General features: G+C 42.7%; 1 protein-coding gene across 2 annotated transcripts in view; it reads right to left on the bottom strand.

Moving 5' to 3' along the window:
• Positions 1-331: 331 nt before the first annotated feature.
• Positions 332-26,319, bottom strand: part of SLCO5A1 (solute carrier organic anion transporter family member 5A1) — a 106,820-nt gene continuing 80,832 nt past the window's right edge. For both annotated transcript variants that reach the window (XM_043507738.1, XM_043507739.1), the window contains exons 8-11: positions 21,621-21,780; positions 17,963-18,204; positions 10,075-10,139; positions 332-6,061 (exon numbers count right to left, since the gene is read on the bottom strand). In XM_043507738.1, coding sequence (XP_043363673.1) covers positions 5,604-6,061; positions 10,075-10,139; positions 17,963-18,204; positions 21,621-21,780 — 925 coding nt within the window. In that variant the 3' untranslated portion in view covers positions 332-5,603. The remainder of the gene's footprint in view (positions 6,062-10,074; positions 10,140-17,962; positions 18,205-21,620; positions 21,781-26,319) is intronic.

Raw genomic sequence — 26,319 nt, 5'->3', positions numbered from 1 at the left:
GTTCTTATAAATGTATTGGATTTGTCACAAAATGGTGTATTTTTAAAAAATATAAACATATGCCAACCATAGCTAGATGGATGTTACAGTATGTTTCAAAAAAGCTTTTTTTTTCTCCGTTCCCCCTCCCATACCCCCCAAGCAAAATATTGCACTGTAATAATCGTCGTCACTTTTTGTGACAATTCCTTTGGGCCCAGTCTATTGAAGGCAATGGATATTTTGTCATTGATTTCAGTGTGATCAGGATTTGGCCCTAAGAAGCTGATCCCAGTGTCCACTGAAATCAATGGATGGATCTGCATTGATTCCAATATGCATACAAGTGGGCCTTAACTGAATCCAGATCTTCCATAATCAACTGGTGTGCACAGCCCTGCACACCAACTCACACACACACACACACGTGATTTTTTGTCATAAAAAAACCACGCTTGATATGCTATTTTTATTTTCAAATATCAAGTATTCAAGGGTTTGCTTGTAAACACGTTTACAATAGATGTTGAAAATAAATGTCATTAACGACAATGTGTTATACATCATGAACATTATTCTAAGTTCTGCTGAGAAATATCAATAAAAGGACCTTAAGGTAGGCAAAAACAAATGCACCTATTAGTCCCGCTCTTTTATCACACACACTCATATATACACACTACAAATGACCTAACACCAGTTTATTCAATATAACACTTCGTTAAACTAAACAATTATAGGCCAGAGTGCCCATTCCATGCTCCTAAGCCACTACCCAAATTTTTTTGGAGGGGGAGAGGTATGCATTTTGGGTCAGCTCCTATTGAAGTCAATGGCAAAACTCCCATTTACTTCAGTGGAGAGAGGAGCAGACCTTTATGAGGAATGCCTACTATAATAGTGATTTTAACTTGCATTTCTGCACAAAAACTGAGTTTATATGTTTCTGTACAACTTTTTGGTTTAATACAGCTCTGCGATAATTTTTGTTTTTAAAAATGTTTTCTTCTAGAAGGTAAAATTTCAGTCGCCTTGCTCTCAGGGGCACAGCTTGATAAGTCGGCTCAATGATCCCCTTTGATCTCCTAGCCCAGTTAAGTCCACACACAGTAAGACAGAAGAGGTATTACCTTTCAAAGGTCAAAACCAACAGGCCAAATTCTGTCTCCACAGAAACAAATGACAAAATACCTGGAGTGAATTTCAACTGACTGAATTGGGCCCTTGACTTTGGCTCTTCATTTTGGTATTTTATAGAGGAATATTATTAATGGGACAAATTCAGGTACCTTAATTTTAGTTTAAATTCTCATTGACTGCAGTAGGAATTTTGCTGAGTGAAGGATCTCCAGAATTTGGCCCAATCTTTTAGTTCATAGAAACCTTACTTTGAACAGCTGTTTAGCAGTACTTCATAAAGGTATATTAAAACAGGTAATGTTCTACTGGAAATTAGTCATACACTACGTTTCTACAGGTTCTATAGTTTTACATTAGTATTGTCCTTGTTAATGCTAAACCAAATGCTGTAGTGCAAGCAATATTCCCACTGAAAGACTAAGTAAGGACTGTAGGATTTGGCCCACTGATAATTATGATCTTTGCAGGAACATTTCCAGATTTTCAAAATGAAAGCACATGTCATTACATAAATGAAATATTTTGAATGTCAGTTAAGTCATGGTGAACATGCTTCATAAAATACTTCAGTAACAACTAGCACCATGACATTATTCAGTATTCACTATTCATCCAGAGCAGATCAAGGATGTTAGACAGAAGGGTCTTCATTCTTCTTAGAACTGAAACATTTTGGACACTTCTTTTTTCAGGCATCCTCGAACACAGAGTCTTTTTACCCATCCCATCACATGAACAGTAGCTTGTAACAGGAAATCTGGTGACAAGTTGGTTGAAGTGTGGGAAAAACAATAATACAATACAAACAACTGATTATGCAATGATCTTAAAAGTAGAGATCAGCCTGAACTAAAAAGCCTAAATTCAATAACCCCTACATTTTGGGACAGTTTTTGACTGAGGTCTGAACTTGGAGGGTCAGACCCATCTTCATTTATAAGGTGACCTGTAAATTAACAGAAAGCAGCTTATCTGTATAATGAGAGGCTTGTAGGTGTTTGATTCATATTACTAGCTACACTTAGTCACAGTCTATTTTACAGAAATGTTGGCTGTCTACCTGTATGTGTACAATCTAGGCTATGGAAATGTTTATATTTAACCATTACAAATTGCTATAGGGCATAAAAAACTCTAATTTCCCAGTGAAAAATGAAGCCAATGAAGTGGACTGTCCAATTCTAAACATTTTAAAGGGACAATGTGAAGCAGTTCAATCCCAACAGGTAAAGTGTTGTAACCTGATAGGTTAACTCAGACCCTCTTCTCGAACATGGAAATCAATCCTGCAGTCCTCTCAGGCAAATCTCCCACAGTGGGAGTTCTACCTACCTGACGTGAATAGGCTTGAATTTATTATTTGCAATGCTGGTGCACCAAGTAGCAGATCAGTGTTAAAATGACTCCCCCTAACTCCATTTAGAAATAAATAAACTCTTGGAAATGGACATGGGTAAAGTTGGAAGGAAAGTAGTCTTTGTCGAATTATAAAGACAGCATTACAAACTGGAGAGGAAATAGAATACAAACTCTAAGTAAGAACCCAATAATGTCACTTTGACTCCCGTAGCTGGTTTTTAAACACTTTAGTTTTTCTTAAGTTTCCAGCTTTGAGACGTTATAGGATCCTCTTTAATAATAATAGGCTGATGTAAATGACTTCAATGGAGCTACATCACCTTAGAGCAGTTGAGGGTCTGACCCCCAAAACTCTACAATAGGAGACCTTGGGCCTGGTTCACCATTGCCTCACCCCAGTTTTACTCTAACAAGGAGCCCAGTACCACTTGCAAGGTGCTGCCCAGTCTCTGTGGTCACTGATGTCAGTGGGAGCAGAGAGGACACTACACTGTGCTCCAACAGCATACTGAAAAACACATTCTTGGTTGGATCTGACCCTATGCTATTAAATTAATCAAGACTCAGAGATTCTAAGGCCACAAGGGACCATTGTGATCATCTAGTCTGACCTCCTGTATAACACAGGCCAGAGAATTTCACCAAGTGGCTCCTGCATCAAGCCTATAACTTTTGGCTGAGCTAGAGCATATCTTTTAGAAAGCCATCCAGTCTTGATTAAAAGACTTCTAGTGACAGCAAATCCACCACATCTCGATGTAAGTTGTTAATTACCCTCACTGTTAAAAATGAACCTTATTTGTAGTCTGAACTGGACTATTCTAAAAATTAAATAAGACTCAAATTAAATATTAATATCCAAAGAATAACAAAAGGTGAATTAAAGGGAGAAGAGCTATCTGAGCTAAAGGGCACAAGAACAAATGGGTATTAATGGCCATGAATACATTTATGCTGGAAAGCACAAGGTTTCTAACCACTAGAGGGGTGAGGTTTGAAACAGCCACTGGATGACAGTATTGGGGTAAGAATCCTAACTAGTTTTAAAGGTGGAGTTTATGAATGGGATTATATTATGGTGATACCTGCGATAGCAGGAGACTGGACTTGATGACCCAGGAGGTCTTTTCCAGTCCTATATAATAGGTTCCTGAAGTACTGCACTGCTATTTAAAGTCACTGATACTACATGATGAGCAATGTAACAGTTTTCTGGACATTTTCACCCACAGAGATAGATGGTCATTAGAGGCTCAAGAGTCACAAACTAATCAAGACATTTTGGAATAAATGGAGTCAACATTTCAACCAGGATCTGATGCCAGCATGGTGAGTAACTTCAGATGCCAGTCAGAGAAGGAGGAAGCTGGCAAGAGAGGAAAATCTATACTCTACAGACCAAATCCTGAGTCTACTGAAGCCCATGGAAATTTTGCCATTACTCTTAAATGAAACAGGATTTGGTCCTATCTGACTTAGTCAATTTGTTCTAATTGTAACTTTAAAAAAAATTCCTCTGAAATTCCTGAACCCTCATCAAAATTGTTTATATCTATTTAGAAATAATTCTTTCTACTGTATGTGTCATGGCTTCTACTCGCGTGCTTCTCACCAACCAAATTTCACAAAAGACAGGATCCCCTCCTCTATTCCCAAATGCTCTGAGACATGCACGTGCAAGTAGAATACAACACTGACTTCTTATCATAACCTTCCACCTGACATATCACTAAATGTCAGCAACAGCAACTTGTAATGCCCTCAGTTTAAGACTGTGGATGAGGAATTAGTACAGGAAGCAGATAAAAATGAAACAGTCTCTTGAAGATTCAATCAAGTGGGAAAACTCACTAAAATGTTTTGAATAATTAAACGCCAGAACATGCCGTGTGGGTCCTTGAACAGCGGTGCCTTCTGTGCCTAGATCTTCCGCTGGAAGGGGTCAGCTGACTCTTCCATTTCCCCCACACCTCACAGAGAGCTTTAAATGGAGATGCGGGTGGGGGCAGATAAGTAGCAAACTCCCCTTTGCCTTCAGTTTGAGATCTGTGCGGAATGGTAGCAGTGCAGTCCCAAAATGCAGCTATCCAAACTCTCTGGGTATTTTCACATAGTGGAAAACCAGAACAATTTGTTTAAAAAGATCTGCATGCATCTGCAAAAGATAGCCAAGCATTTCCAAAGGAAAGCCAAGGAGTTCCTGGCAAACTAAACCTGTATACTATGTTTTCTGAAAAAAGTATGGATTTGAAGTTAGTAGTAGCCACCTATAGCAGATAACTGCATAGGTAGTTACAGAAATATGCATCTACTTGTTAGTCTCTAGTCTATGGGTATGATAATCATGTCTTAATGTTATTACAAATTAATACTGTAGTTTTTCACACTGAGTTATACTTTCATACCCTGGCTACTAGACTGAATAATACTACATCCTATCAAATTAAAATAAATGTACATTTTAATAGGATAAGGATATGATGTCTTAGAATTTGAAAACTTTACCTGCTATATAACTTTTCTATGGCTTAAAATGTTAACAGTACTTTAAACAGCTATGTCCATTTTTAAATCTTATATCTGTCTTAAAATAGCCCCATTCAAGTTCAATTGGATTAAAGACTTTGAAAGCAAAATTAACATGCTGCATCAACAATTATCCAGATAAATTGCATAGTTTAGACATACTCAGTTGTGCTGAATAGCAGAACTCACAGTAATTATTCATCTTTATGAACCATGATTCGTGGATGCAAAATTGATGATCCCTTTAAACATTTTCTTAAAGTCTTGGCATGAATGATACGCATTTCTGTCACCCTACTATTGATTTTTTAGAATACCTCACCCTTATTTTGACACTAGATCAGAGCAGGGACATTTAATGGACACACCCGAAGTAATTACAAACACAAATTTTTAAAACTCCATTATCTGGAGGGGAGAAATAAGAACTTGGGTCATTTTGAGGTATCCAGCCCTCAAGTATGCTACTGATGTTTGCTTTAAGTTTTGATGGTTTATCATATGACGTGTAGATTAAAAAAGAAGGCACGGGTGTTTCACAAGGCGCCATATTTAAATCAACCAACAAAACTGAATTTTACATTTTCAAGCCCGGGGGTCTATATTTCAGCAGTGACTTCTTCCAATGCATTTTCAGTTGCAGAATTTATTGCTTCTGAAAAGGGGCCAGGATATGTCTGTGCTATGTAATTCATTCCTTGTGCCAGACAGACGTCTTCAGCGTGCTCCCCCTGAGCACTGAAAGTAGGGCAGGATCTAGTCCGTGCATAGTTTTGTTGCAGTCCAGCATTGCCAACCATCTCGCTCACTGTGTTTACAGGTGAGGCCCTCCATCTTTGTCTCTGCAGCTGATCTTCTTTATATTTAATGGAATACCAAGCCAGAAAAATAAAAAAGAATCCCACAAATTTGAGACCAGCTGCCAATCCAAAGTAAACGAAGCGAAATGAAGTTACATCGTATTCCCAACAAGATCCTTGTACACCACAATCCTGTTGCCAAAGCATGCACGTGGTGTCAATAACAGCCCCAAAATAAATTGGAGTAGGAATGTAAGCTGTAATAATAGTAACAAAACATAATATTTAGTGGTGAGCGTTTAGAAAACTTTAAGAAACTAGGTACAATGCAATAATCCAGTTTTATGTTGTTCTAATTATTATTTTAATACCATCCAAAAGTATGGTAGGTACCTCCTAATGCAATGAAACACTGTCACTGCACCCAAGGAACTTACAAACTAAGGCCCTGATTCAGAAAAGCATCCCATTAAGCATTTGTGAAAATGGTATCTGCAAGTCCCACTGATGTCAATGGGACTTGAGCACATGCTTAGGGGAGGTCCAGAATCAGAGCTTGAGGCCTGATTGATCCTCACCTGTGTGAGTAGTCCTACTGAGTTCAACAAGACTACTCACACGTGTAAAGATAAACATGCCCTATTTGTCTGTGGGATCAGGGAGTATTTTTAGACATGACAAAGGGGTGGCAAGGGGACCATAAGGAAGGACAATGGCCAATACCAGTAAAGGTGCATCTACACTGCAAAAAAAAAAAAAAACATGTGCCTGTGATTCTCGGCACCTGGGTCAACTTACTTGGGATCATGAGGTTCATATTATAGGGCTAAAAATAGCAGTGTAGACATCCCTGCTCTGGCTTGGAAACCCGGTGAGGGGGCTTGTACCTCAGAGCCCAGCCTCCAATCTGAATGGGAATGTCTACACTGCTATTTTAACCCTGTTGCACGAGCCCCATGAGACTGGGTTAGTTGACCTGAGCTTTGAGACTTGCTGCCACTGGGGGGGGACGTTGCAGTGCAGCCATACGCTACTTTTACATGGCTCTTCAGTCATGGCCACTGAATATCATGATGGAATAAATTTTTCCCCACAAGGCCATCAGTTAGCCTCCACGTCCCACTTCTAGTGATACAATATGGAACCCAATATTTTAAAAAATATATTTTCACTATGCAGATGTTACCATCTTCACCACAGCATCTCCATCATATGGTCAGCCAGTGCTCCTGCACTTACTGGTTGTCTACCATAAATTTCTTTTGTTAGATGGTGACACCTCAATCCAGCTCCTATCCAAGTCAATGGCTCCACTGACTTTGATGGATATTGGATTAGGCCCTTCAGCCTTTGAGAGAGGGACCATGTTTCATTTTGTTCAGCTGAAACACAATGGCACTCAGCCAATAAAAAATAATAATTGTATTACTCAGAATACTTTCCTGCAAGCAATTTCTTCACAAACGTGTGATGTTTTGGGGAGAACATCTCCTAAAGGGAGAAACTATTTATGACCTTCTATTCTGCTTGGGCTCCTAAATGTTTTTATTTGAGAACCTGACATGTAACATTCACATCAATAGTGTGAATTATGTCTTAGAGAAGCTTTTTGGTTCCTGCATGCAAACAAGGGTATGCCATGCCACAGCCTAGCAGAGGCATGACCAGGAAATGTTGGTATGATTTCTGTTCCCTTAGATTCTCTAAATTGTAACAACTGGAAGATTGGCCCACTGATCTTCCCAAACTTACATTTTACCCCTAACCATGCAAATAGCATTTTTTAGGAAACATGCAAACAATGTGAAAGCAAAAAGAAAAGAAGTACTTGTGGCACCTTAGAGACTAAAAAATGTATTTGAGCATAAGCTTTCGTGAGCTACAGCTCACTTTGTTGGATGCACTCGGTAGAAGATTTTCCATCGAATGCATCCGATGAAGTGAGCTGTAGCTCACGAAAGCTTATGCTCAGATAAATTTGTTAGTCTCTAAGGTGCCACAAGTACTCCTTTTCTTTTTGCGAATACAGACTAACACGGCTGCTATTCTGAAATATGAAAGCAGTAAGTTCTTACAGGAATTACCTAGTAGAACTGAGCAAAATATTAAAGCAAGAAACACAAGTAGCTGCCCTTATGAAAAAATGACAGAGAACAGAATTATTATTTTCAAATTGTCTCTTTGAAGAGAGATTCTCTTCCATGGAAACAGGCTTCAATTTCACCAGGCTGTCTACCAGTGCAGTTGGCCCAGTTTAAGCACTCATTCTTTGTCCTAGAAACCTGATTCACATTTTGTAACAAGTCATAACAATCCTCATCAAATAAAATTTCCTGGTTAGTGATTAGATGGAATGAACCAGCCTTCTCCTCTCATTCTTCATTATAAATAATCATTACTGGCACTATTCACATTTTTGCAGTATTTGAACACCTAAAGTGCTTTGGATAGGCAAGATCTGACTAGTTCAAAAGCTTGGAATATCTTTGTGTAAATAATAACCTAACAAGCTTGCTTTCTGCTTTGAAGAAGACTAATTAGGAATTAGTCACTAAAATACAAACATGTCTTGTCTTAGAAAGCAGAGAACTGGTTTCTGGGAGGGTAATCTAGCATCTGAAGAAAACAAAAATACCAGTTTAAAAAAAAAAATCTCATGACAAATTCCATTTAGGAAAAATATTAAAATCTGGACTGGGTTTATAGGGTGAGCTGCATTGTTTGATATTCATAGACAGCTGTTCAGGATGGAAGAGCAGATGAAATCACAAGCTTCTACAGCTGGGGTGGCTAATGAGGATTGCCAACCCTCCAGGATTGGCCTGGAGTCTCCAGGACTTAAAGATTAATCTTTAATTAAAGTTTATGTCATGTGATGAAATCTCCTGGCATACATCCAACCAAAATTGGCAACCCTACGGCCAATGCAGAAAATGGGGTTGTGGCTCTGAATGTGGTAAATACAGGTGTCCAGGAATGTTTTTGACAGTATGTTTTTCATTGGGAAATGCTGATTCATCAAAACCCAAAACATCCTGATTTAAAGAATCACTTTCAACAAATTTCCCACGTGTTGAAATTGTCAAAACAACCTGGCTCGATATTTTCAAAACCAAAAGTTTCATTTTTCAGTTTGAAGTGACTTTTTGTTTTGAAATGTACGTTAATCTATCAGAAATAAAATGTGAGTAAGTCAAAATCTAAACACAACGTTTTCATTGACCTGATCCAAATTTTGAGGGAGATTTTTGGTTTGTGAAAATGTACATGATTTTAACAGTTTGACCTGATTCAGGATGGTAAAGTTTTCAAAACCTCTAAAAGTCTTGTGGGATGGGAAAACTATTTTCTACTCAGCTCTAGTGGTAAATATGGAGTCATCTTGTGTAAAGAATGCAACAGCCAAATAAGGAATATGGAACTGGTGCAGCAGTAACCAATTTTAATACCTGTTTTGCCTGAAAAGTTTTGAATAACGTCCTGCAAACGAAGCAACAGCACAGAGAGCAGAAAATGAAGCCATTCACCCTGGGTCCCAGTGAGAATTCTCCAAGAGCTGATACTGGAAATTATTTAGTAGAACAGGCCAGAAAATGGTATTTTCTTTGGTAGAGAAGGAGGGGGGATTCAAAATAAACAAAAAGCTTTGCTTTTCCCCCCCAATTTTCCGTGAATGGAATTTTTCCAGTTTTTCAATGAAAAATAATTTTTCAAAACATGTTTACCATTCAAAAATTAACTGACATTTCTGTGAAAATTTTTGCATAGAAAAAAAGGTTACTTTTCATGTAAAAAAGGTTTCAACCAGCTGCACCATTTAGCTAATAAAATTATCTAGGAAAGGCTAGGAACAAAGTAACACAAAGAAAAGGCTGCTGAACTAAGGGAGCTGTTGAAACTCCAACGGAAATTCCCAATTAAAAATATGATCTGTTGCAAACTAAAACTGTTACTTTAGGGAAGTGTTGAAGGAATGGGAGCTTAAAATTGCTGGTAGAAAACTACTGCTAAAGGATGGTGCAAAATCCAGGTGCTTATTTTCTGTCAATGTAGGTGTCTTTGTCTCCATGGTGCTGGTTGGCCAATACAGTACAATGTGGTTTGTATAAACCAATGCAGTGTAAAAAAAAAAGTTGCTACGTTCAATGGTGATTTTAGGCTCATACTGCTATTCGCTGGTGGAATTCCACTGTTTTATAGAATATTTGTTTATGGAGAATTTTGTGAGGATTTTGCAAATGGTGTTGTTCAGGGAGCTATTAGGACTTACCAAGAGTTCGTAATAAAACAAATTGCATTCCTAGTGCAAAAGGCCGCTCACCATCTTCCACAGACCTAGCAGGAAAAGAGAATATCTTCTGAAGACACAGTCTCAACAAATAATCTTTTTAGAATTTTTTGGCTGTACTGTTCTGGTCTTCTCCAGCTGTAATAAACCCCAGCTAAAATTTCCTCAGTTTATTTGGTAATGAGGATAAAACCTAGTGTTCGTAACAAAGAGCCAAACTGTGCTATCCTTAGCCAAGCAAAAAATCTCATAAACTTGAATGGGAGTCTTGCTTGAATAAGGATTGCAGAATTTAGCTGTTAGAAAGGTCTGTAACACAATTATACAGTAGCTCATGGTTTCTGGTAATACTTCCCAGATAATCTAATCAATGGAACTTCTTTCAGTGAGTGCACATCTAAACTAGGTCAGGAAATATATCAGTAGAAGTATACGACAGATTTACCAAGGCCCTAATCCAACACCCCTGAAGTCAATGGGAGCTCTTCCTTTGGCTTCAGTGGGAACAGGATCAGGTCTTTAAAATATCGGAATACAAAGCAGCAATGTATCTGTGGCACCATTTATATATAATTACAGTAAACCACAGAATTTCCCTCTAGACTGTTTAAATATTTTGAAATACTATAAATTAGGACAATTAGCCAAGTCTTCACATAGTTTGACACTTAGGTTAAATAACAGTCCATTTTAGCCACACATTTACTACATATTTTGTGTGTGTGCGTGCACACACGCACACACTCTCTTTCTCTCTTTTTCAAAAGAACACTAAGGTTGTAAAGACAAGCTTCAAAAATTTAGGAAATGCCAGAATTAAGGTACCCTTTCTAATCTTAATTGGGCTGATTTTGTGCATATGCATTATGACAGTCTTTAATTACATCACTCTTTTACTGTCCCAGACCAGGGACAGTTTTAAAACTGGAGTTTTGTTAAACTTAGTATCTACAGATGAACATGCACAACTAACATGAGGCCCGCTGCTACTGAGTCCTTTCAGCACACGCTAAACTCAGCTGCTGCCACCAGAGCTGTCCCCTTTGACTGACTGAGCAGACCATCAATCCCCAGACGGACAAAGTGCAGGGAAATCTAACCCTGACATTCTCTCGAGAGTGTTACAGTCACATACTCTTTTTATTCCACAGGCCCCAAGCGTCCTTCATTGTACAGGATCTCACCTAAAGAGAGCTCTGCAATGTCTGTTTTCTCTTTGTTAGTCAATGTGTGCCCCTACAAATAGCATATTTACTGCTCACTATTCAAACCCTGCTCTGAAAACTGAATTGTTCATTTCCTCATGGCCTTTTCTATGGCATTCATCGCAATGAGATGAGCAGGTATTAGCCCCATTTTACAAATGGGGAGCCAAGCCATCAAAGGTGAAAAATAGCCCCTATTTTTGAGGCCCAGACTCCTCGGGCCTGATTTTTCAGAGTGCTTATTGCACTTCATATGGTCAAAGCACAGCTCCCACTTATTTCAGCTGCAAATCTGAGTGCTCAGCATTGCTGTAGATCAGACCCCAGGATCTCAAATCAGGGAATCAAAAAAATGCAGAACACACAATTAGGCCTCTATTAACTAAGGGCACTGAGGTGTTGTAATGCAGAGCATTGTAACTCTTAGGCAGTTGACCTCTCAGTGCACTTCATAACCCTGAGTATGCACTCAAGCTACTCATACAATGACTGGGTGAGTGAGAAAGCGAGCCCAAGAATGGTATTCACAAAAGCCACTCTGCCAAGTGGGGAGCTGGCTAAGAGATACCAGGCAAAGGGATCCTGAGCCCTGCCCCTCAAAGAGCTTTAAGTGCCTAATTCCAGGCTGGAAAGAGGCACCTATGCAGGGGCAGCAGAGCCTTCCCAAAAGTCGGGAGGGGCAGAATCCCCCCCCCCTTGGCCATGCCCCTGCCCCTCCTCTTCCCCGCCAAGCCCCACTCCCAGCCAAGCTGGAAGTCAGAGTGGGACGTGGGAGCGAGGGCCCCTCCACCTGCCAGGGGAGGTGAGAGCAGCCCCCAGCCCATAGCCCCAGGCTCCTGACCAGGGCAGGTGGAGAGTCCGTGGCGCCCCAGTTACTCATGCAGCTCTTACCCCGACCCAGCTCTGGCCAACTGGGGGGAGCCACGGACCCTCCATGTGCCGTGGGCAGGGGCCCTGGGGGGGGGGGAACATAAGCCAGGGACTACTCTTAGGTTTCCCTCCCACCCCCCCATACCCAGGCAGGTGGAGGGGCCTGGGCTACTCACAGCTTTCAGCCTGACTGGGGGGGGGGGGAATAGGAGAGGGCCAAGCCCATCCACTTTCAAAAATGGGAGGGTCATGGCCCCCTGCCTCCCTGTTCTGGTGCCCCTGCACCTATCTCTGCTTGAGAATCACAGCCATGAACCCAATCCTGGAGTTAGGCACCTATGGTTAAGCACCATTTCTTGTAAGAAAGGCAGCAGCACACACCTAACTCCACCCAAAGGTGGGGTGGGGTGGGGGAAGGAGGCACCCTCCATAATGAGCTTTATCCCGGTGGTTAAGGCACTTTCCTGGGATGTGGATGACCCAGGGTCTATTCCTCTCTCAAGCTGATGAGGTAAAATGTTTTGAACAGCTGTCTCCCACCTCTCCGGTGTGTGCCCTCCCCAGGGGACCATAGAGTCATTCTCGCTCTCTAGCCCAATGCATAGTTAATTATGCACTTTGGAACAGTTTCCACAGGAAACACGACTATCCCACAGCTACGGGTGAGGGCACTCACCTGACAGGTAGGAGACCCCTGTTCAAATCCCTTCACCTAATCAGGGGAGGGCACAAGCACTGGGCTAACAGTTGTAAGGGAGGCCACTGCCCCCTGCAACGCATTGCATGGAGTTAGCTGTGCTCAAAGCACACCTACTGGATTTGATTCTGCAGGCAAAATAGTGGGGTCCATGCCCAGTTTGAGAGGCCCGCTGGGTCTTAGGCATGGGCCAGGCTCTGGGGCCTGCCTAAGGCAGAAACTTAGGTCCTAGAGAACTTTTACAGTGAAAATTTAAACACTTAAGGAATTTAGTCGCCTCCAGTTTGAGCAGGGATTTTTGCGCCTGTCAGTGGTGCCTAAATCCAACAGTGGGTGCTAGGTGCCTAAGTTCCTTTGTGATTTTGGCCTTTAGTGGCGATCTCTAAGAAGTTTGGCATAAGTGACTTCAGTGACTGCCAATGCCAGTAATTTGTTCACATGTGTCAAGTTTTTGGCTGGGGCTGGAGCCTGTCTGGTGATGACAAAAACTGCTCCAGCCCTTTAGTGCATCTGAGCCTTCTGATTGGCTGCCCACCCCACTTAGCCACTTCCTAGGACAGAATAGGCAGCACTCGCTCTCCTGCTCCAACACCTCACAGCAACCTATTCTCACAGGAGCAGAGCAGGGAGCTGAAGAGCCCAGCAGCTCCGGGCGGGTTCGCTCCTATAAGCAACAGGGACAGGATGATGCATCTTTGCCTTCTCCCTCCCTGTAATACCCAGCCTGGGAAGGGGCAAAAGGGGAGGATGAGCCCTTGCAACTGCATCGACAAAGACGAGGGCCCCTCACCACCCCCAGACCTGGGAGAGGTGGGTGAAGAACCCCAGGAGAAGCAGAAGGGACGGGTGGAGAGTACACTGAAAGGGGGGGATAGGAACTGAGAGATTGGGGGCACAGGGCATGAACTCATGGGATGTGGATGGCTGGATGGGAGCAGAACTCATTACTGGGCAGATGTGCTAGCTCCTGCAGCAGGAGCCAAAATCACCTTACCCAATAAACTTGGAAGAATGGGCAACATTAACTGTCGTACAACGCTGGGGGGATGGACAGGTGAGGGCAAAAATCATACGAAAGATGAAAAACACATGAATTGGGAGCGGGAGTGTCCAAGACATCAATTTTGCTCTGTTACAGGCCAGGGCGTTGACTTTGAGCTTGGCAATACTAGCATCAGCCAGGAACGCTGTGGCAGAGCCAGGGAGACACTCCCATTTCCAAGGATGTATTCAATTGCCTTAACCATCCTTTCCTCTTCGTGCAATCACCTGGCTCATTCACCTCCCTATGCGCCAGCCCAGGCTCAATTCAGCTCCTCCAGAATCTTTTAGTGACGTTCTGCCTCCTGATCACTCGATAAGGAAGAAGCTGGATTGGGTGGGGGGTCAGAGGTGGCTCTGCAACTGTGAAGCCCAGTTCTGATCCATGTACCCTCACACCTCCACACAGTGTCCTCAATCCTGTGGCAGAAGTAGTATGTGATCGTGTAATTAAAGTCTGTGTTGCAACACACATGCAGGGGTGCTGAATTAAGCTTATACAGACAACTTTAATTCTGGCATTTCCTAATTTTTAAGTGCTTAACTTTGCAACTTAATAATGTTCTTTTAACATGATGTGTGTGCGTGTGTGTGTGAGAGAGAGCGGGCATGTGCTTTCCTAGGTTTTTAAAAAGCAAGCTGAAAATACAGAAATTCCATCATGTGGTACCATACGTCTCATCAGGAGGATCATAACTGCTAAATCCACCACATAGACTCTGCCACTTGAGCTCATGGAGTAACTGATAGCAGTAGTAAGTTGTCCTCCTATGTGGCCCAGCACAAGAGGAGGTTAGAACACATTGCCGGTGGGTTTCACAGCTATTTGCTGACAGCAGAGGAATGATGTGACTCAAGAATCCTGGGTTCCATTCCTGGCTCTGGAGGGAAATGTGATTTAGAGGGCACAGATTCTTCTGCCCAATTCCCCAAGCTTGACCTTTACTCTCCTGTCACAGTCCTGTCTCTGCCCCACCCCACTTCCCTATACTAAATCCATTCTTCTCACCTAGCCATTCCCAGTCTCCACCTCCTGCTTCTCATCCAAGTCCCAGTCTCCTTGCCCAGCAAGTCCTAGTCTCACCCTTCTAAATAACCAGTCCCAATCTTTCCCCATGTCCTGCGCCGATGCTCCTTTCCCAGCCATTCCCCATCCTAAACCCACAGCTGTTTGACCACAGTGTCCTTGCCCAACCATCCCCCATTCACCCTCAACTCCTTGTCCTCACTATGCTTGCCCAGCTATTCCCAGTCCCTACCACACCCCCAGCTCCTTATTCCTACTCTCCTTGCCCAATCAGCCCCCATTTTCCTCATCCCTCAATCTGTGTATCTCCCCCTAGCCTCACTGCCCCCCCACACCTATGTTCCCCAATTGGCTCAGAATTTCAGCCCCTTTGCCCATCCAGTCTCAGTTCTTCCCCCATCCCTAGCTCCCCATAAGGTCTCCCTTCTCTCATCTCCTTCTCCATGTCCCACACCTTCCCAGTCCCTGTCTACTTACCCAGCCAGTCGCAGCCTCTTCTCCAACTCCTCCTTCAATCTCAGTTTCCACCTCCACCCACTGATTGCCAGTCTCCCCTCATATCCCTCCCCAGCTCCCAATCCTACTCTCTTTACCCAGACAGCCCACCTTCTCCTCCACCATCTACCAAGCCAAGTCTTTGCCTCCCCAACTCACAGTCTCAGTTTCCCTCTCGGCCCCCTTCCCCATCAGCACCTAGTCTCAGTCTCCCTTCCCAAGCCTTCTTGTCCCAATTTACTCTCCTCATCCAACTCTTCTGTTCCAACTCTTGTTCCCTCTGCATTTGAGTCAAACAGCTTCTTTCTCCATGCTGCATGAGTACCAGGGAGTACGGGAAGGTTGTCACTGAGTGCATAGAAGAGACAGGATCCCTTCTCTTAGTTCCAATGACCAGCCCATCTTGGCCCAGAGGAACTATGAGCAGTCTTTATACAGAAAGTCTGGTTTTGCCCCATAGGACTGTGCTGAGGGAAGCACATTCAGTCAGTCTGTGGAGATGGTGTATGGAGAAGTCCAGTCACACTAACAGCTGTAAGGGGATGGAGCATGCTCAGTGAGGACAGAGTAATGGGAACAGTGGGTAATAAGTGATGTAATCTTAATGATGGGCAATGCTACCAGACCTCCTTATACTCAATAGGGTAACAGATCAGAGGTTCTCAAGTTACTAAGTAGTCTTGCCAGCATGGTGGTAAGTTGTGCCTCCATTTAAGTCCATGTAGAGGAACCATAGTCACAATAGGGGTGGGGAAAACTAGTTTGAGTGAAATAAAAAAGCTTCAAAGTTCATCTTGGTATTCTGACACTACAGCGTAACATTCTGATGTCTGAAAAAGACTGCTTTGATTAACATTTTTAAAATTATTATTTTAATTGATTTCATGCCTGCACATCTAAGTTCCAATGAGAACCCAAGAAAATACTGCAAGAGATTCCATTCTACCATTAGTTCTGGTCCAATTAGACATCTGACAAGACAGCTTCTTCTGGTAAGCTTCTAAACTCTGGACACCCAAAAAGCTTGTACAGTTAGGAAAGTAAACTTTTGGGTGCTTAACAGAGGGCCTTATCAATGAGAAGCCTGAAATTAAACTGTAAATATGAGAGACTTAATTTAGGCTTTGGTTTCTAACATTTCATGTTTGGGATGAGAGAAGAAGAGGAATATGGTCAAAGGGCAGCTTCCTTTTATTTTCCCATGTTCTTCACCCCATTGACAATGTCTCATGGAAGCCCACATGTACATGTGTAAATTTAGCTGGACTGTAACTTTAAACAGTTTGTAAATACTTACTCCTAGTGACTGAAATTAAAATTATTGTGGTAACACATACTGATAATATAGCACCATACCTGACACTACATTAACCCTCACTGTGTTTAACATAAATTCCTAATTCTTTCTGTCCCTAGTATCTGCTGAAAGTTGGCATGCGCTTTGCAAAACATGCTAAAAAAAATTGAGTTACTTCAACTGGTGAAACCCCAGGCCACCGGCCAGCCCGAGTACTGGTCTGACCTGCCCCAAGCCACTGCTTGGCCCGAGCCACCAGCTGGCCAAGCCCCGAGTTCCAGGCCACCGGCATGAGCTCAGCCCCTGCTGGCTTCAGGAGAGAGGAGCAGTGAGGGTAGGGCCACAGGCTGGGTTAGGGGATGTTTACCCTCCCCTGGTCTATTATACCCACCTCCCATGGGGAAGAGCAGAGATGGGGGTGCCCTAGCCAGGGGCTCCAACCATGTGCCAGGCTCCAACTGCTAGTCCCGGCCAGGCTAGGAAGGAACAGCACTTTCTCTTCCGCTGCACGGGCTGCTCCCGGGCTGGGTCAGACCAGGAGCAGCCTGGAGGAAGTCCCATCCCTCCCCAGTCCCATGGGGACTATCAGCTAGACTCTGATAGGACTCCTTGGTTGGGGCGTCTCAGTCCTGCCTTTCCCCAGCTCAGGCATTAAAGGGACTTTGGGTTGGCTGGCAGGGGACACGGACCACAGAATACTCTGACCATGGGGCCCTGAGCATTTGCCACTGGGAAGGCCAGCTCTGCCCCTCCCCACCACAAGTAACGACCCCCCCATACCCAGTGACCTCACTTCTGTGCTGCTGCTAGCAGCGGCGCTGGCTTTAGAGCTGGCACTCGGCCAGCAGCAGCACAGAACTAAGGGTGGCAATCCCATGCCCTCCCTACAATAGCTTTGCGACCTCCCACCACCCCATTTTGGGTCAGGACCCCCAAAATTACAACACATAACATTTCAGATGTAAGCCTCTGAAACCGTGACACAGAATATTTTACAAATCCTATGATCGTGAAATTGTCCAAAATGGATTGTGAATTTGGTAGGGTCCTAGTTATGGGTATAAATAAGGGATCAAATTCTTAACAAGTGTAAATAGACATAGTTCCATTGACTTCAATAGAGTTGCACTGCTTTACACCTCCTGTGGATTTGGCCAACAGTCTCTCTTATGTGATACAAACACTGTAACGATACGTATAATATATGTATCTAGATAGGTATACAGCTAGATTCTTACCTGAGTGTCACTATGATTGCCGACGGCTGGGCACATGCTGTTATAAGGGTAACTATGAACAGAAATATAAGGAATGGGATAAGTGTACTGCAGGTCCGATCACACTTCCCGGAAACAGCATAGCCATTCTCATTAAGGTATGTTTTGACAATAACCACCCTGAGCTGACCGCGCTGTCCCACAGTGGGTGGAGTGATAACTTGGCGGCTTTGGACACAGGCACATTCAGTATAATTTCTTACCTGAGAAAAACAAAGAGGAGAAACATAAAATATTGCAATTTTTGCCCCTTCAACCAAGACAAGGTGCAATATTTACCACATAGATGTTTTAAACTCTGTAGTGAAAAACTTAAAAAGGAATTCTGTGCATAAGAGATAATCCTAGTTTTAGGCAAGGCTGGGGATAATGCTCCTATTATTAAGTTTGCTTGACACTTCCCATCAGTCACTTATAACATTGCCAAACTTTAACCCTTTGTACTGAAACTTTCCATACTGTCTGCTTCAGGCTGGATTTTTTGGCACCTCTCAGCCAAAATGGTTCAGCTGTTTCTGAGAATGAGACTAGGGAAAAATATGTGTTGCCCACATTAAACTTTCCTGTGATCTTTTCTCTGAACAGTTCTAATGCCCCCCTGCTTTTGAAGACGGGATTTGAAATTTGGCAGGGATGTGGCCTTTGTGTGAGGGGTGTGTCTTCTGGCCTCCCTGTAAAAATCTGCCTTCGTCTCACCAAGTGATAAGGCTTTGAAAAATCGCAGTTTGCAGTTCAAAATCACAGTTGAAAAATCTCCGAAGAGTACATCTTCACTGAGCATGCTCCATCCCCTCACAGCTTCCTTGACCAGATTACACACATGCCTTCCCCATAGAGCAACTGCGCAGTCTCCAGTCCAGGACTACAGAAGTAAAGCTAGGCTCCCCCTGTCATAGCTGCTCTGGCTCCTTCGGGCTGGGGCCAGGCACTGGAAATGAAAGCAGAGCGTCTGGGACTGGGAGCTGGTCAGGGAAATGAAAAAGGGATACTGAAACTGAATGCTGAGCTGGAGGAGGTTGGAGACTGGGACTAGGAACCAGGGAGGGCATGGGAGGGTGGAACCAGATCTGACAAGGAGCTGGGGCATACAGGGAGTGTCTGTGAAAAAAGACCTGGACAAGGAGCCAGGGAGGGGTAGATTGCGGCAAAGAGACAGGGAGGAAGAAGACTGAAGAGGGAGATTAGCACTGGGAGCGAGCACAGGGTGAAGCAGAGGAGGGAGAGGGGAAATAAGACTGGCTGGGCAAGGAGACTGGGATGAGATGAAAAGCCTGAGAAGAGGAAAAGGGTATTATGTGACAAGGAGAATGGGGCTGGGACAAGGAGCCAGCAGCAGGAAAGTGACAGGTCAGGGACAGATTGGAGGAGATGGAGCAGAAGAGGTCAAGTTTGTGGGGGAATAGGCAGAAGTCTCCCCACTCGAACACATTCCCTTCCAGAGCCTGGACTGTGCGGAGGATGGGGACGCTCTGGCTAGCTCGGCCTTTGTACCCAGTAGCCAGGCTTGGGCGGGGAGCTGAGGGGGCAGGCTGCTGCCACCCCCTGCTGGGCTGTCTCTCAGGCAACTGCCATGCTGCACAGAGGAGTGGCCACAATTAGCTGGCGTGCAAAGTGACTCCATACCACCCACTCTGCTCCCCACCTGGGCTGAGCAAGCCGAAAATGTACTGGGGGGGAGGGACAACGGGAGGAGAACAGCGTGCCCCCCAGCAGGCAATTCTGGCAAGAAGAATATGGCGGCCCCGGGCCAGATGCAGGGGGGGAGGGGGTCGCTGGGGAAGGCGTTAGAAGTAGGGTCCCTCTGCTCAGCTGGAGGTAGGGACATTGCCCATACCCCTCCCACGCTGAGGTGCCTGCGAAGGCATCTCTGGGGAGACACTGGTGCTGTGAGTCTTCCTGGCCGGGACCAACCCCAGCCGGCTCAGAGTCACGTGTCCCACTCCTGTGGCCCTAGCCCTTCAGGAGCTGGCAGGATTGGCTGCTCTGACTCAGGAGGTGGGGCTGGAAGGTTCCTCCCAAAGGCAATATGTGGGACAGTCATATGCCCCTCCCCTTTACATTGTGCCCCCCTAGTATCACCAGGCTCAAGTCATCTCTGAGTGACAGAGGTCTTTTTGATGGATCTAAAGTTTTCAGCTCTGCTGACGATCCATGTGGGTGTCACTATGGAAGGATGGAATAACTTTTTGCAAAAACCAGAGGGAATTTTACACACACACACACACAAACGTTAAAAGAATACTGTTAAGGTTGCAAAATAAAGCAATCAAAAGTTAGGAAATGCCAGAATTAAGGATGCCTGTATAAACTTAATTTGGCCCCCTTGTGTCTATGCATTATGATACAGATAATGAACATTTTCGTAGTATCATTTATTGCAGTTAATAGCTTGTTTAACCCATTTGAAATTCATGGTGAGAGGTAAGCATTCTCAAAGTTCCTCATGATTAAGTGAATTAATAGGTCTATTTTAATAATATGTGAAAAGCAGCAAAGGTCAGAACTATGAACTCTATTCAGCAAAGCACTTAACCATATACTTAAGACCCACTGAAACCAATGGGTCTTAAGAATGTGCTTAAAGTTAACTACACATATAGTGGCTATTGTGAATCGTGCCTATAGCAGTTGGTTACCACAAAATTGTTCCCCGCCCCCCAATACCTTGTAAAAGGAAGCTTTCAATTTTATCTGCACTGCAATGATTATATGGACCTTAAAATTTAGAACTGTTCTGTCAAAACAGAATATCAAATTATTGTCTGGGACTGACAGTTCTCATGTTTCACTGACTGGGCAAAAGTGTGTAAGGCAAGAGTGTGACATGTAATGAACGTGGTTTCTAGATGCTGAAAGCAAGGCAACATTGTTTCAAACTATTTCCTATCTTTTGTCTTTATTCCGTTTTAACAGACAATACTTTATAGAAGACAATATTTTATAGAAATGTTTGGTCTTGCATTCTTTTCTGTGTGTTATACTGAATGAATTCCGAAGCCTTGGTTTTTTGGCAGCCCAAAGCATTCTGTTGACAACAGGGACAGATGCCACTCTCACCAGTTTTCCTGTGCACTGGCCCAGAAACTAAGTTTCCAGTCACCAAGTTTCCTTTGCATTTTTCAAGCTGTGACCAGGCAACCCCCAAAGAAGCGTTCAGCCTCTACAACCCAGCGAATGTAGGACATGAGCAAAGGCCCAGGCCATCAGTGCAGACACTCTGTGCTTGTGCTGCCAACCCAGCCTCCCTGTCACCCTGCTATAGTGGAGTATAATTCCTCTAAGAGCCATGGTCATTTCCAAATCATCCCTTTGGTTGGAGGTGGTTCACTAGGTGTAAGTTAATGTCGATATAGTTAGTGTTAACTTGTGCGCAGAATTCCCATATTGCCAAAGGCTGGGATGATCTCATGGACAGCTGGTGTTCCTGCTGTCTTGAAACACGGAGAAATTCATGCACACAGGGCACTTGTGAATAAGATTCTCTGAAGCTAGGAAGAAGCGTGCCTTGGAGCTGGTACACTCATCCTTTCTGTACCCATCCACTCCAGCCCAGATCTGCTGATCTTTGGCCCCACAATATAGATTTACATCATTTTGGATGGGTTTGCTATACACTCACCCCTATGCTATGATTTCCACCATTGATGCAGCCAGCCAAACACGGATTGAAGTATGTTATTCCATCTGATCCACAGACAGGCTCGTACTCATGAATTTTGCATCCACAGTTGACATTACAGCTACCTGTCAGATTTCTGTGTGCCATAGTGAGTGTAGGACTGAGGAGAGGAAAAATAGATTACATTAGAACGGCATGTTAAACAAGTACGTGCAGAGAAACTCCCCCTTTCGACTCTCCTGTGGTTATTTAGTGATTTTTAGTATTAAAAAGGTTGCATGGACTCTAGTTATTTATTTGGATGTGAGTAACATAAAAGCATGCTCATCCTGGTCTCTAGGCATCAATGACTTTAATTGAAGACTGCAATGCAAAAATCATTACAAAACTGAAAGAGCACATCTCCTTCCAGGTACCACCCACCAGTCAGAAACCATAATGATTATTTCTATTTTGTATTGCAGTAGTACATATGAGTAGTATTGACTAGATCAAAACCCCAATATACCATGGAAATCTTAATCTCCCAACCCTGCCCATTCCCAAAAAAGTCTCAACTGCCTGAGCCCTCCCTAAAACCTCTCTTAAACAAAGGACTTTGCTGTGTGCCCTGAAGGTCAACAGACTGTTTTAGGTGAGGGGGTTGAGTGGGAGGGGGGGTGAATGCCAGAACTGAGACACACACAGAGAGCATTATGCCAGCAGCAACATTTCTTATTTGCCACAGAAGCGCCAGCCAATCTCGGCTGCAGCAGAATGGCACAAGGAGAGAGACAATCCCTGATAGGCCATTTAGATCTTAAATGTCAAAACCAACATCTCAAATTCCACCCTGAAGCCAATAGGCAGCCAGCAGATCCCAGATCACTGGCATCACATGCTTGTTGCAGGAGACTACACTGAACAAGCAAGCTATCCCACAGTGCAGTAGCTTCAGTGTCCGAATGGATTTAAGGTGTAGTCCCACTAGAGTCCACTGTTGCAGCTCATTCTAGAGATGATCGAGAAGCAGACTGCAATAGCACAGCCCACATCCAAAAGGAAAGGTCACAGCCTCTCAGCCAGATGGAGACAGAAAAAGCAGTTCAAGTCAATACTGCTGTTGGATTATTTAAATGTAGAACTCATCAAAATGTCAACTGTGGTTACAAGTGATGGCCAAATACCTTCAATCAGAGTGGGGGCTGATATAGCCTCCTTTAACTCATCCCGTTGCTCCCCCAACCACCATAATCACCTCAGTCTTATCCAGACAGAGTCTCAGTCATCCATTTCTCATTCTCACCCAGACACTGGGAAAGACACTTGGCCACATTGGGCAAGATATAGTTATAAAGCTAGGTGTCATCAGCATATTGAAAAATGCTTCAACCCACATCTAGTTATAATTGCCTTAGAAAGGAAAACCAGAGTAGAACGTTGTGATAGCCTATTAGAACCCTCCAGGTAGAAGATCATGGGCTCAACACTATCCTTTGGGAGCTCTCAGCGACAAAGGCGTAAAGCCACTGAAGAGTGGCCCTGTCCACTCCCAGCACAGACTGCAGTCATGTCAACACTTCATCACTGACTGGAATGAAAGCAGCTGGGAGATCTAATAATATCAACATGAACACCTGGTCTTCATCAATTGCCAAGAGAAGGTCAATATGCTATTTTGCATTATGAGGTGCTGCAAGTGTGTCAACCTGTGTGTTATGTAAGATGAGGGCATGGTGTGTGATATGAAGAAATTACAAAATGGGACTAGCTTTCAGAGATGAGTTCCAGAAATCACTGAATGAAAACGAAGGTGGAAATAGGATTATAAACAGTGAGTATAGAGAAACAAAGTTTTTAAAAAAGAGTCTTTATCATAAAAAGCCTTTGTCATATCAATTTAACTAGACACCTCTTGGAAGAGCTATCACAGAGGATAAAAGGAACAGATGCGTAACCTGCTCTTCCTTATTAATGAGAAAGTATAAGAAAGTATAAGATATAATGATTTAATTTTTTTGCTAGACAGATTTATTTGGAAAATCTTAATTAATTTCATGTGTATATTTTGTTTAAATCTTTGGGCTGATTCTGAAGCATACTCTTCCAATATTTGATAGTCATTATTTGAACTGTGTTGGTTAGTTGTGATTGGTGAGATAAGTCACATAGCCTTGTTTCTTGGATCAGGCGGTAAGAACCTCTCGCATGAATACTCCCATGTGCAAATATGAAATTTAGTTTTTGCAAATTCTCATGCATGCTACTTTGAAATTCGCTTCCTATTAACATTCTTTCTAGTACTAGCACTTGACTGCATTAATGTTCATGAAACACAAACACAAAAGGGGCTTGTCATGACCAAAGTGAAATCATTTACAAATTCTAATGAATACTTGGGATCGCCATTAGGAGTATCTCATTTATCAGTAGCTACCTCATGACAGTAAATGAGATACAACTGTTATTTCCTGATCTCAGTATACAGCCCATTTACAATGGTGACCAGCTTTTTAATGGAGCAGATTATATTTTCATCTGTATTTCTATTGTACTTTCTGGGCTTTGCACTCTGTTTCCATATTGCTTAATTCATTTAATAAGTGGAGGAACAGAGGTAGCAGCATGGGAAGACATTGGTTTATTGCTTCCTGTGATTTTCTGTATTTGATCTGTAAATTTCATCTGGCTCTGCAATACTGAGAGCTGAAGTGAATTCTTTAAGCTAACAGAAACTTATTTCATTTTGCTCATATATAACAAAGCTTAAAGATTATTGGCTTTTGGGCCAAGGCACTAAGAGGAGACTCCTCCCCTTCCCACAGTGGACCCAGTGGCAGGAGAACTAGTGTAGTTCAGGCGGTCAGGGGCAGAAGGTCTGTCCCCCTATGTGGCATGGAGGCCCAGTGTGGTAAGTAAACACGGAGTGCAAAGGGTGGTATGAACAGAGTACAAGGGAGTGGAAGGTGAGGTAGAAGGGCAAATGAAAGCTACGTCAACAAATTTATTTTTTTCATAAAGAGTTTATTACCGAAATGGGGTCTGCCTAAAATATTGTTGATGGCTTATTACTATCACTAAGGATGTCTATCGTATGGCAGTTGGTGTCACTCAGCTTGATGTTCTCTATTGGTCATCTTTCATGAGGTATATGTAGGCTTGGCAGAAATCAATTTTTATATGTAATTTTGATGGCTAATATTGACCTTTATTTTAAGCATTATTTGAGATTTTTATTTATTTAAATTTTCACAGGTGCACAAAGTTATGAGTTTTAAGCATTTTTAAAATTTTTATCTATTTAAATTTTCACAGTTGTGGGGAATTACTGGGAGGGGAGGTCAGACAATTATTTAATGACAGAAGACATTGATATTCAAAAAGTGAAAGCTTTATAAACCATTAAAACACAAAATGTCGACACTGCATGTCAAAATATACAAAGGAAATATCCTTAAATCAACAAATCATACCTGCTTTTACTAATCATCTGCTAATAAATTTGTAACAAGCCTAATTTAAAAGTGTAAATCACTGGATTTTGACTCTAGTAAGTTCTCAAGTAGCTTTTTTCTTGCTTTGACTATCTGTAATTTTTGATTATTATCAACAAAAATAGTTTTTTCATTGGAGTGTGGGGAGGGTGTGAAATTAACATTTATTGACATTTACCAATAAAAATCTAATCCTTCCAAAGCCAACATCTATGAAATCTACAACCATTAGGAATGTAGGGTGCAATGGCTCTGGGCTATATATGACAGAGATCTTTGGAGCACGACAGTATTCAGGCCCTCAGACTGCTGCAAGTTGAGGAGAGGCTCCTAACAAGTTTGCTCTGCAGCCTGCCTCCAGATCTGTGATATAAGTGTAGTGTGAGGGATAATGCTGTCCCAGACACCTGCACTTACACAGAGACACTCAGATTACAATCCCCATGTATACACAGTTACTGTACCTGTCACAACACTTTCTGTGGTATAAGGGGCATGATTGCAGCTTAATGGCTTAATCTTGCAAGGTTTTTTTTGTTTGTTTTTTTTACATATAATGATTTGTTTTTTCTGAATACCTCTGCCTTGCTGTACGAGGTGCATTTTTGCAGACAATACAGTATTACATAGTACAGCTTAAATACTTATTTTCTTAGGGATTCCAGGTATTGACTTTCACAAACTCAGCTCCTATCTTCACACTTCATGGTCTATTTAAAAGTTTTTATCAGAAATCTATTTCCTGTGCCCCAAAAAGACACAGTACTGTTTTAGATACAAGCTAGAGTTCAAGTATATAATTAAATAGCTGTGACTGGTAGCAGATCTGTTGCTTTCCTGCCTTTCTGCTATCAGCTCAAACTTGCCTTAACTGTATCATACTAGAAAGCTGAAAACTTTATTATTTTTTGTGAAATCTTTGTTTCAGTAGGCTCTTGGGGTAAAACAAGAACTGATGTGAACCACTGCTCAAAACTCAAACAAAATGCAAAATATTTGGAGGTTCAAAAAAAGTTATAAGTAGACAAGGCTCTGAACTTCCTGATTTGAGCCAGGACTATAAGTGGAATTACCACTACACTACAAGAACCAATAATTAGTCTTGAAGTATTTCATGACTAGCTGACAGGTTAACATCCTGACAATCTCAGGTGTTTATTTAATGTATTATCTTTCCAGATTTCCAGCAACACCAAAGTGATTCAAGCTAAGGAGATCCTTTCTCC

Source organism: Dermochelys coriacea, chromosome 2 (assembly GCF_009764565.3).
Source record: "Dermochelys coriacea isolate rDerCor1 chromosome 2, rDerCor1.pri.v4, whole genome shotgun sequence".
Taxonomy (NCBI): domain Eukaryota; kingdom Metazoa; phylum Chordata; order Testudines; family Dermochelyidae; genus Dermochelys; species Dermochelys coriacea.
This window is presented reverse-complemented; position numbering and strand designations above follow the sequence as displayed.